Raw genomic sequence first — 12,565 nt, forward strand, 5'->3', positions numbered from 1 at the left:
AGTTATTTAAGCTGTTCATGCTTATGTTTAGTTTGTCTTGGGGCAGCGCTGTTTGTGGTTCACTGTGTTTAGGTTCATTATGGTATCCGCAGTACAGCAAAATTCATATTGTCAGAGAACGTCACACCCACCCCTATGTCGTATTAATCAGTAAAGCAATGTTAAGCGGTGTGTGTTTAATTTTGTATCACAGTCCTTTCCCTCTAGCTGTGATGTCTATAAACTGTAGGAAAAGTGGGACAGGGTGGTATAGCAGTAGAAATATTATGTGTTTTGATGTGTTGTGATGTATTAGGCCCTAGATTCAGCATTAAGGATGCTGAAAATGGAGGAGCAGCGCCATCCATCAGCTGAAACAATCAATGTGTCACAGAAAGTACCTCTTAATTTCTCTATATTGCACAGCCAGAGGGTGTAGAGAGAACACACATTCACCGGAGAACCAGAGAAGATGCACTCTGAGCAAATCACTATTGCTTGCTCTCCGTACACGCACTATAATGTAGGGTTTTGTTGGCAATTTTCAGTTAAAAAAAAAAAGTCAAAAGTTACCAGTAAGTTACCAGTTTTTCTTTATTTTTCTTTGCTTTTATATGTTTTAAATTTTACAATAACAGGGAATACATTAAAACTGTGAAATAACACGTGTATTAAACAGTGACCATTTTTTTTGGTACCAATTTTAAAGAGATGAAAAATTCTGATAACTGATATCAGCCCATATAATTTAAACACAGAGTAAGATCTGATCAACAGTTTTTAAGTCATGTTTTATTATATTTTACTTTTTTCCATTTGAACTATTTAGTGTTTAATGTGACACTCAGTTTTAGTACCATACAAACATGTTTGATATTTGTATAACAGCATTACTTATATATCTCACTGTGTGCAGTTTAAGTGCTGATGGAAAATTTAAATTTTGTTCTCCTTACTGTAGCTGTCCTGGGAAATATGAAATGTCAGCTTTTCAGCTGAGGGAAAAAAAGCTTCTTGGTTTTGTGGTCTTTGGTCCCAGTCAGCCTGATGTTTCGGTTTCAAAAAAAGAGAATAGTTAGAATTGTTAGATTTATCTTAGCAGTTACAACCACAGGTTAATCTACAAACTGCTGAGCAACGAAACTGTTGAGGTCATAAATTGCTAGCAACCCGAGTTAGGTGTTGAATGGTTAAAATATCAATAAAGACATAAAAGCTGTCAAAAAAGGATGTAATCTTGTGACAGTACTGTTAACTTTACTTTCATCATGTGTATGTATGTTTACTCTCCTCTTTCTCCAGCCACCCCATGCAGTGAAGCTGCTGTCCGTGCTGAAGTCCATGGCTCACCGAACTGGACCTGATGCCTTCTTCACTTTCCCAGGGAAAAGTGCTGCGGTGAGCGCACATCTTAACATCCTGACCTTTAATCTTTAACCCAGGAGTCTTAAACAAACTATCAGCCCACAGACCAGAGAAACAGATTCATACACTCACATATAGTGCCTAGAAAAAGTCTCTGAACCCTTTTAAATTACCAGCATTTATATATATAAAGTCATCTTAAAATATTATCTGGTCCCCACATAAGTTGCAGTAAAGGAGAAAAGCAGTCGCTTTAAACTAATAACGCAAAAAATAATATATTGTTCTTGTCCATTTTGAATAGATCAGTCATTTACACCATAGTCTATTGACTTCAACAAAAGCTAATTAGCAAATCTGGAGTCCAGTCAATAAAATGACATTGGAGATATGGGTTAGAGTTATTTTCACTTATAAAAAGCCAGGCAAACATTTTGAGTTTGCTATTCGCAGGAATCATCTGCTGATGTGAACCATGCCTTGCAAAGAAAGAGATTCCAGAAGGCCTGCAATCAATAATTGATGCTTAGCATAAAACTGAAAGGGCTGCAATAAAATCAAAATGTTTATGTATTCTACCGTTGGACAAACTGTAAATGGAGAAGATTTAGTACTGTATCTACTCTCCCAAGAAGTGGGTGCCGATCCAAGATTGCACCAAAAGCACAATGCAGAATGCTCACTAAAGTAAAGAAGAATCTTGGAGTAACAGCTAAAGGATTGAAGGAATCGTTGGAACTGGTTAACATCTTTGTTCATGAGTGTACATACGAAAAACACTGAACAGACCAGACACTATGGAGGAAGCTGATACTCTGCGCACATGAAAAAAAAAAACATTTCACTGTGCCTGAAGTTCGCCAAAGAGCAATTTTAACACAAAAAAAGCCCCAATGTTTTGTGGACTGATGAAACTAAGGTTGAGTTATTCGGAAAGAATGCACAGCACTATGTATGGTGTAAAAAGGGCACTGCACACCAACATGAAAACATCATCCCAGTGGTGAGGTTTAGTGGAGAGAGCATCATGATTTGGGGGTGCTTTTCTGCCTTTGGGCCTGAACTGATTGTCAAGTAAGGGTACAATGTGTTTCCAAGTTTATCAAGGTATACTACAAGATCATGTCAAAGTGGCTGTCTGCCAGCTGAAGCCCAGTGAAGGCTGGTTGATGCAGGAGGACATTGACCTTAAGCATTGCAAAAAAGCAAAAAAAAACATCTGCTTTTTGGAGTGGCCCAGTCAGATGCCAGACCTTCACCCAATAAGAATGCTGTGGAATGACCTCAAGAGAGCCATTCACACCAGAAAGAAGAATATGGCTGAACTGAAGCAGTTCTGTAGGGAAGAATGGTCCACTGTTCCACTTGAACATTGTGCTGGTCTGATCTGCAGCTACCAGAAGCACATGCTTGAGGTTATTGCTGCCAAAGGAGCTTCGACTGGTTGTTAAATCCAAGGGTTCGAATAATTTTTACACCAGCACGTGAATGATTAATTGGTGTGCACAATAAAGACATGAATGATTTTTTATATATATATATATATATATATATATATATAGATATAATATTTTTTTATATATATATATATATATATATATATATATATATATATTAGGGGTGGGAATCTCTAGGCATCTCTAGGTGAGCTCAAGTTTCGAGTTCAAGTTTCAAGTTTATTTGTCACTTGCACAACATGTCAGGACATTTATGCATTGAAATGCTTGTGGTGAGGCTCAGCTAATCACTCTACAGAAAGTAAATAAGTAAAAATAAAAATAGAAGAAAAACCAACTGAAATATATTAAATATACACAAAATATACACAATATACACAGAATATAGAGACAATATACATTTTAAAGTGACTAAGTGACTCAGTGTTGTTATTAAAAAGTGACTTGGTAGTTTTAAAGCAAAGTATTTGTAATGATCCATAATGAATTTACTTCCAATATCTCTTATTAATAAATCAAATGGAAGTGATGTGGCAAGTGAACTGGAAGGCTCTCATTCAGTGCTTTTGCTTGGAGCACGAGAAGCTGCTGCTACTCATCTGCGATAAAATGCGCATCCAGTGGCAGTGGATGTCCACGCAGCACGTTAAAGCTATTCTACTCGTTTTCTTCAGTGGTTTTATAACTTCGGTTTTGGTCTGGTTGTAGAGACGGGGGGGATCGCTGTGTCAGTAAAGTATCTTTGAGATGGGACTTGTGAAACATAGCGCGAAAGCCCTGATTCGCAATGACGGAGAACTGGCGTGCAGACTGCAGGTCACATAGCAGCGATGCGTTATTCGCGTTTATAAGCAGCACGATTGGTTTCCTGGTATGTTAAATCTGCAGCGAGAGACTGTCAAACACTAAACAGTTACGAAGCTGAAGTCGCTTCTCTTTCGAATTCTCCCGTTCCACCTTAAATGGTGTCTCATTTTCATTCGCCTCCTCAGTCAGAATTTAAGGTGGAATGGGTAAATTCGAACAAGAAGCTGGAGAATAAGAAGCGACTTCAGCCTTGTAGAACAATTGAACGCTGAGAGACATTTTACAATAAGCTGCTCTAGTTTTGAATAAAAGTTTTCTGGTGGAGATGGGAGGAAAGCGGCTAAAGCTTAAAGCAGAACAAAGTAAGTGCGCTCTCGTTTATATTGTTTAGCCTATACTAGGACATTGTCACATACTGGACATTAAATGTTGCGGCTCCCAAGGTGGTTTGACTTTGTTGAAAGAACAAAATGGCTCTTCTTATCATTTGGGGTGTGACTCCTCATCTAACCTGGCTTTTTGTTTTTGTTATGTGCCGCCACAGACTGTCCGGGCGCTGCACTTACCCACTTCCAAGTTCCACCCTTTGCGTTCCGTCAACATTACATTCTAAATTAAATATTTAGAAAGTCGATTTTTGACATTTGTTAATCGATTCAAAATCATTCACGTCTGTGTGTGTGTGTGTGTGTGTGGGTATATATATATATATATAGTATATATATATGTGTGTATATATATATATGTATATATATATATATATATATATATATATGTGTATATATATATATATATATATATATATATATATATATATATATATATATATATATATATATGTATGTATGTATATATATATATATATATGTATGTATATATATATATGTATGTATGTATGTATGTGTGTATATATATATATATATATATATATATATATATATATATATATATATATATATTGTCTGTTTGTTTTAATAGCTTTTGAATGTTGTGTTTGTCTATACTTAGATGAAGAACTGATTACGTTTTGTTGCCAATGAATGCAAAACGCTTGGTTATTCCAAAGTGTTCACATACTTTTTACTTGCTACTGTATGTGCAATTTATCTGCAGCTGGCATGCCAACGTCACAATAAAAGGCCCATATTTATTAAAAAACTTCTTCATGTATTTATACTAACAGTACTACTATTAATATTAATTGTAATTGTTAGTAATAACAATAATAATTATAGTGATAACAAAAATAGTAGCAGCAATAGTAGTTGACTAATAAATGCTAATAAATTTCATACTTTTCAAAAAATATGTAGTTCAAATGTACACTTATAGGAAAATATGGGACACTTTTTCACCCTGTATTTTTCAGCTGAGACCTCAGCTTTAACCTCTTGTTAACAGCACTTTCCCCACACTGGGATTAATACCACTTACTATTGTCTTTCTAAGTATCTGTGATTGGAAAAAAACAGGGGACGAGAGGCTATGCACACAAACACACTCAGTGCTGGTTTCAATTTAGTGTAGTATTTTTCCAAGCTTTGTTCATGCTACTGTTGTTGTAGCTTCTAAACAGACAAGGAGTGCTATCATGCCTAAAGCAACACCGCTCGGGTAGATCAGCAAGCCTTAAAACTTTTTTTCACTTTTTTCACTTTTTTTAAACAATTATGTTCAAAACATGTTAGTCCAGCATGGAAGAGAACAAAATACACACAAATATTATTGCAAAATTAGAATGTTTGTTTGCAGATTGACCACTAGTATTTTCTCTGGCTGTAGGCTGAACACTGAAATCTTAAAATAATTCCTCATTTTTTCATAATAAGATGAAGGTACAAAGATACCTTCCTTCTTTCATAACCCCATCTGTCGTCAAGTCTTATCAAGTTTCCTGAAGTTTTCTTTAAACCACTCATATAAGAGTTGAAGGGCCCATACAGTGGAAAACTGAAGTTTTTTCCCCATAAAAGACTTTTAATGTAGTATGTAAATGATTTTATGGTTTCAGTATCATTCATCCCCAGTTCATACAGTATATGCAAACTAAGCTGTTTTTGTGATGTCAAGAAAACCAGCACATTTATATATATATCCACTGATTCAGCTTTCAGAAGTACAATAGTATGCCCGTTCGCACTAAAGCATTGCGGTCAGGACTGCTTTTTGAATGAGGCAAAATTTACATACATCAGTGTTAAAATTATAGTAAAAATTACCTACTGTATGACATACTGTTACCATCTATGGGTCTAGATGGCTGCTGCTGTTTTTAGCTACGCTAATGTAAAAAGAGCAACATTTAAGGTCCATTTAAAATGTCCATAATTTTCATTGTGTTTTGTTAACAGGCCATTGCTCTGCCACCCATCGCAAAGTGGCCATACCAGAACGGCTTCACCTTCCACACCTGGTTGCGTATGGACCCTATCAACAATATCAATGTGGATAAAGACAAACCCTACCTGTACTGGTGGGTCTCTCACACATACAAGCAGAGTTTTACATGAAGTTATTTATGCTGAAATGCAGTGCTGGATCTAAGCCTCCAACGTTTAAGTCAGCTGTTGTTGTCGTTGTTGTTGTTGTTGTTGTTGTTATTATTATTATTATTATTATTATTATTATTATTACATTTTTTGTGTGAAAAATTTAATTGTGTTGCAGTGCCTATCAGAGATTGAATTCGGTTAAAAATGCGTAAATGGTTCAGAAAATAATACATTTTCTTTGCCTCTTCTCTGCTTCTTTTATTTTCTCTTTTCCATTTCTCTCTCTCTCTCTCTCTCTCTCTCTCTCTCTCTCTCTCAGGGACAGTGTATAACAAGACCCTCTCTCCTGTCCCATTTTTGGTCTATAATTAATTTCTGTCAAAATCTAATTTATTCAGGAGGGTCTGTTTTGACTTTACAGAATGATAAGTGAGCTATAAAGAAATGTGCAGTGAGAGCTGCTGTTGGCCTAGAGTTCTTTTAAATAGATCAGCTCTGATGTTAGCTCTGTAAATTCACTGGCCTACTCTAAACATTGAGATGAAGCTGAAAGCTTTTATTCTGCTTATGGATTACACTCACTTTACTGTTTATTGATATTAACATTGGTACTATAATAAAGCCAACTCTTTTAAAGGGCCCATATAATAGAAAACTGAATGGACAATGGTAAAGTGAGCTTTTCTCACTTCTTTGAAATTAGAGTTTGATGTAGTATGTATATATTGTTGAATTAATTAAATGAATTAAAATGATAATTCAGCCATAAATCAAATTCTCCCATGTCCCAGATGTAGCTGATCAGCAAAGACATGTTTGGTGTCTGAAGTTTGCTTATTTAATTTTAGCACTACAGCTATGAGGCTAATGTAGCAAATGAATAATGGAAGCTTCTTCCCCACCAGTTACCATCATTAGAAACGCTGTATGCCTTAATAGTCATACCTTTGCCTCGTTGTTGTTTAGTAATCTCTAATAGATCTGGATTGTTGTGTGGAACATCAATGTTGAGTATGCAATGAGAAGAAGTTATAAGATTGTGTTTGATTCTATTTTTTTTCTTTTTTATCTCTCTCTCTCTCTCTGCCCTAGTTTCCGTACGAGTAAAGGCCTGGGTTACTCTGCACACTTTGTGGGCGGTTGTCTGATTGTGACGTCGCTAAAGTCTAAAGGAAAGGGCTTCCAGCACTGCGTCAAATACGACTTCAAGCCACAGAAGGTACATACGCTTTCTTTTCCTGTGCATTCAATGTCAACTCTATAATTATCAGTTTTATATGAAGTAAGGCACAATAGAAGTTTAGTGAAAGTATAAATGATATATCTAAAGAAATATGTGTGTAGACATCAGTGTTTCTTCTGAAGTCAAGGTTTTAAAAGGGAGTTTATCCCTCTTTGATGCAGTCACAGCCTCTACTCTTCTGGAAACACTTTACACTAGATTTTGAAACATTGCTGTGAGGATTTGATTGCATTCAACCACAAGAGCATTAGTGAGATCAGGTACTGATGTTAAATGATTAGTTTTGGATCACAAGCGCCACTCCAACTCATCCCAAAGGTATTGGATAGGGCTCCATCACTCTAGAGAACGCAGTTCCACTGCTCCACAGCCCATTGCTGGGTGCCTTTATTTATGTTTACATTTATGGCATTTAGCAGACACTCTTATCCAGAGCAACCTACCCCTCTAACCCACGCTTTGCATTGATGAATGGGATCTAGTGTGGCTGCTCCAGTGCATCTTGTTCTATTGGTCAGTGCTTCTCTGTGGAGATTAAACAAGCTGTAGATGCAAGGAGTGCATCTTAAAACAGCTAAATTCACTCTTCAGAAGGACTGTATGGATACTTTTAAACAGGTATTGTGGATGGATTGATAGAAACTATTAATTCAGTATGTACAGTATTTACAGAGATACTTAAATAGATGTAACACCTGTGGGTTTCAATGTTAATAGATTTTTTTTGAGTTATAACTAAATGTAAGACGTTCAGTAAAAAGTCTATTGTTGTAATACCTGTGGTGATTTCAGTGTGTAATAATTAATATTCGTTAAATTATCGTTTTAGGATTCAATTTCATGATCTTTTGGCAGTAAGGCAAAATCTTAGATGGTAGTCTCCCTGGGAAAATAAGAAAATATGTGAGAAACTTATCAGAAACCAAAGCTATCATCCTTTCCCAGTGCTACTATATAAAGGTTAAGACTGTGAGTTTTTGCTGCTAAAGAACTGTGACAGTTGAGAAAGGATAATTGAGAATTTATCACATCTGTCCGTAAAGCACTGTTTCTAGAGGTCTAAAACTAGCATTTCATATGTTATTGAAAGAGTCTCCATTTTGTGTCCTTTTTAAATTTAGATGGACCAATATCGATAACTGGTGGTCAAGCATTTGCTGATATTGAATACAGATGCAATCTGATACAAGCTCCCTCTTACCCAACCCAAAAATACTGGCATTACAGATTTTGCAATGAGCATTTTTAACTACTGTAAACATTTATAGTTGTGGGAACTGATACAATTAAATTTTCATACCATCTCAGCCCTACTATGAATTTTAAGTCTCTTCTGATTTTTCTTCAGAATTGACTTCAGCATCGAACGCAGCAGTGAGGCGCCTCATCCTATAATTTATGCTCTAAAAACTTATTTGTTTCTGCTGTGACAAACCAGCTTGTTTAAAACTGTCCTATTCTAACATGTGGCACAGTCAGGTAGATGAGCTGGACTCAAATTCATCCTCTCTCGCCTGAGGAACTCAATGATGCTTTTAATGGAGTTGACTGCGGGACACAATCCGGGTTTATTTTTGGCCTCAGCTTTTTTCCTGTTTCTCCAGAGAGACCTTATCTCAGGGATAACCACCTTCACTGGGGTTTTTAATCAGAAAATGGAAACTTCAGAAGCTAAAGTAGGTGTGACTGTAGCCGCAGGAGATAAAGCAGACCACCGGAGCTTTAGGAGGGTTTAAAGTTTAAAGCACAAAAATGAGGCAAAGATTGAGATGTTTTAGAGTTTACTGTTTATTATATTCCTTCCTGCCAGGTAAGCTTAAGCATTGTTAATTTTTTTTTTTTGTGCTCAGTCTGATATTACTGCTGGCAGCATGCTCCAAAAAGTTGGTATGGGACAATTTAAGACTAGAAACATTGTTAAATATTCAGAATACATTGTAAAAGAGGTGATATAATCATACTTTGGTACAAAAGGAGCATCCAGGAAGGGCCTAGGGCAATGATGGGTTAAGTCTCACCACTTTGCCAGAAAATACCTCAAAACAGTGTTCCTCAAGGAGACTTTGCAGGTATTGTGGATATTTTACCCTCTAAAGTGCATAATATTGTCAAAAGACGCAGGGAATCTCTGTGCATAAAAAGCAGAGCCAAAAACTGCAACTGAATGCCCGTGACCTTCAACCTATTAGATGGCACTGCATTAAAAACCAGCATTTTTCTGTGATGGATGTAATACTGACAAATTGTTGTCAATAAATACCATTAAGGCTGTACTGCTGTACTGTGCACAATGGAAGCCATATATCAACAACATCCAGAAATGCTACCTACCTCTGGGCTCAGGCTCATCTAAAATGGACTAATACATGTATTGGGGTCTGATGAGTCAAACTTTCATATTGTTTGTTTATGGAAATAAAAATAAAAATAAAATGAAAAATAAGAATAAGTAAATAAGAAAAAAGTCATATATATGTTATGTGTATGTATGTATGTATATATATATATATATATATATATATATATATATAATATATATATATATATATATATAAATATATATAAAGATGCCATGCTTATTTTCACATGACGACACCATAAACATTCTGCACGTCACAACAGCATAGCAGCGTAATCAGAGAATTCTTATTGAAAATATATAGTGCATTATGAAGTGCAAAATATGTCAGCAAAATCCCCATACTGGCCATCTTAGGCATCAGGCAGCATATTCCTAAATCTTTTATTTATCTCCTTTTTGTGAGGGAACTTTTAGAGGTGGACATCTGGTTCCTATCACCGCCACTATGAAAAATTCTGACCCTGCAAGTTTCTCTAGAACTGAACATTTCACACTTAACCACTCTGAATGACTAACATTTACATTTTAACCTTTTAATTATGCAGGAATATGCTGATAGACAGAAAAAAATGCTGCTGTTCAGTTTAATTTATAGTAGATTATATTATTATGTTTTTTGCAAAAGATTTTTATATCAATTTTAGATACTTTAACTGTAGTGTAGCTTTGTTATATGGTATCCAAGACAAAACAGACATATGCAACCATTCAGATCCAGAGCTCTGCCTCTACCTAACACACCTGATACAGCTCATCATCTAATGTGTGTTTGTTGCAGTGGTACATGGTGACCATAGTGCACATCTACAATCGCTGGAAGAACAGTGAAATTAGCTGCTACGTTAATGGTGAACTGGCTTCCTATGGAGAAATGACCTGGTTCGTCAACACAAGTGACGTAAGTATAAGAAAAAACTGTTTACAGACAAACTATCCTCATTTATTTCAGATATTTGCTGTTTGATTTTTTTTTTTGTTTAGTTCTAAAAAAAGTTTCCCCCTTTACCACAAATGTAGCTGATCATCCAAGACATGTTTGGTGTTTGTAGCTAAGCTACTGGAGCTAAGGGGCTAGTGCAGCAAAGGTATTAACATTCAGTCTAGTTCAGCCCTCACTTGTCTCAAACATGTGTTTAATGCTACTCCTGCCACCAGAATCGGCCAAAAGAAGTTTTTAAAAAGGTTTGTGAATTAAAATTTTTTTTTGTTTGTTTGTTTGATTTCCAGAGTCAGTGACTAATCGTGTTAAATAATCGTGATCTCAGTTTTGGCCAAAATAATTGTGATTGTGATTTTTGCCATAATTGAGCATGCCTAGTGTGTTGCATATTTCCCTTGTCTCTCTTCACCAATAGCTATCAGGACATCAAAGATGCAAGCTCCTGTCTTTGTAGGGCATTTAACTTTATACTTGCAAAAAATCACATCTGAAAACAATATTTAAGAAGTGCTAACTACAAAAGCACTTCTTAAATGTACAAAACCACAGATATTTGTTGCGTTGTAAAAGTCTTGTGGTTAGCTTTCTTTGATCTGAGGTAAAGTTTCCCACCATGGTAACTAGTGTTATGTGTACAGAGTAAGGGTGCCCACAGAGGACAAACTTAATTGTCATTGTAAACACAATGTTATTTTAAGCAGAAAGATTAGTTATGGAATACCTTAAGTAACCGATGGTGGCCCATCATTCTGGCATCAACGTAAACAGAAACATCAGTATGGGGGGAAAAACAAAACTTCTTTGAAAGTCAAACGAGTCTGGGCCTGAGTAAAATGCTTTTATTTATTTACACTTAACTTAGATTACCGGTTTTTTTTTTTTTCATTTTGAGATGCCCGATAGGTGGGGTCTCTACGCTAAAAAATCTCTAAATGACTTGATTATGTGGTTTCTGACACTGTATGTCACACTGCTGTCTGTAAACATGAACTGAAGTACATTAACATGGCTTAATCAGTGGAAGCTGTCTAGAAGCTGGAATTTCTTCTGTAGTCTTGTCTATTTTTGTAGATAACTAGCCCATCAGTGTGCAGCAAGCTATGTTACAAAGTGTGGAAAAAGTAGATACAATTGTATGTTAAAGTTCAGGTGTCCTGGTCATATTTAATGTTTTGTTGATAACACATACTCTACAGAGAACACACTTCTGCATATTTTAATGCACATTTACTGTTTATTTGATACATTTTAGTTTGTTCCATGTAGAGGATGTGTTGAAGAGGGATTCCATCGATTTTTTTTCCATCGAGTTGTAAACAAAAATCACATCAAACATCAAAGTCTGAATTTCTTTGTTTACAACTCAAAGATCTGAAAGGTGCCTTGGGCCGTGGTCCAGACCAAAGGACCTAAAGTTGGTCAGACCAAAAGAGATGGTCTCTGTCCAAATGGTCCCATGGTTTGGTTCATTTGCAGTGTGAAAAAACTTTTTTGGATAATTCAGACTTTCCAACCAGTTACAGGAAGTTGAGTCAAGCTGTCATCACCTGTTAAACAACAGAAGAACAAACAGAACTGGGGGAGAAGTAAAAAATGAGCCACAATGTCTACAACACAATGGGAAGAGGAGGAGACAAAATATTAATAATAATCTGGTCCAACGAAATAGTCCAAAGTCAATTTGAAAAACCACATAAAAATGCCAAAACTTACACCTTATTTTCTGAGAGGATGTGAGAGAGAGGAAAGGAAAAGACTACTTGTTGAACTGACAACATGCCAAAGCCAGACTGATGCTCCTCTACAAATCCATCAATGTTAAGTATAGGGAGACGCAGCCCATGTAGACCGGACCAGAAAACATGTATCTGCTGAGTGTTTTTCTATGCAATGTTCATGATGGTAAAATAGTGTCAAATC

At 36.0% G+C, this 12,565-nt stretch overlaps 1 protein-coding gene across 2 annotated transcripts in view; it reads left to right on the forward strand.

Moving 5' to 3' along the window:
* lrba (LPS responsive beige-like anchor protein) overlaps window positions 1-12,565 on the forward strand; it is a 346,257-nt gene that overhangs the window by 39,394 nt on the left and 294,298 nt on the right. For both annotated transcript variants that reach the window (XM_036583833.1, XM_036583835.1), the window contains exons 4-7: window positions 1,282-1,377; window positions 5,960-6,081; window positions 7,193-7,319; window positions 10,484-10,603. In XM_036583833.1, coding sequence (XP_036439726.1) covers window positions 1,282-1,377; window positions 5,960-6,081; window positions 7,193-7,319; window positions 10,484-10,603 — 465 coding nt within the window. The remainder of the gene's footprint in view (window positions 1-1,281; window positions 1,378-5,959; window positions 6,082-7,192; window positions 7,320-10,483; window positions 10,604-12,565) is intronic.

Source organism: Colossoma macropomum, unplaced genomic scaffold (genome assembly GCF_904425465.1).
Source record: "Colossoma macropomum unplaced genomic scaffold, Colossoma_macropomum, whole genome shotgun sequence".
NCBI lineage: Eukaryota > Metazoa > Chordata > Actinopteri > Characiformes > Serrasalmidae > Colossoma > Colossoma macropomum.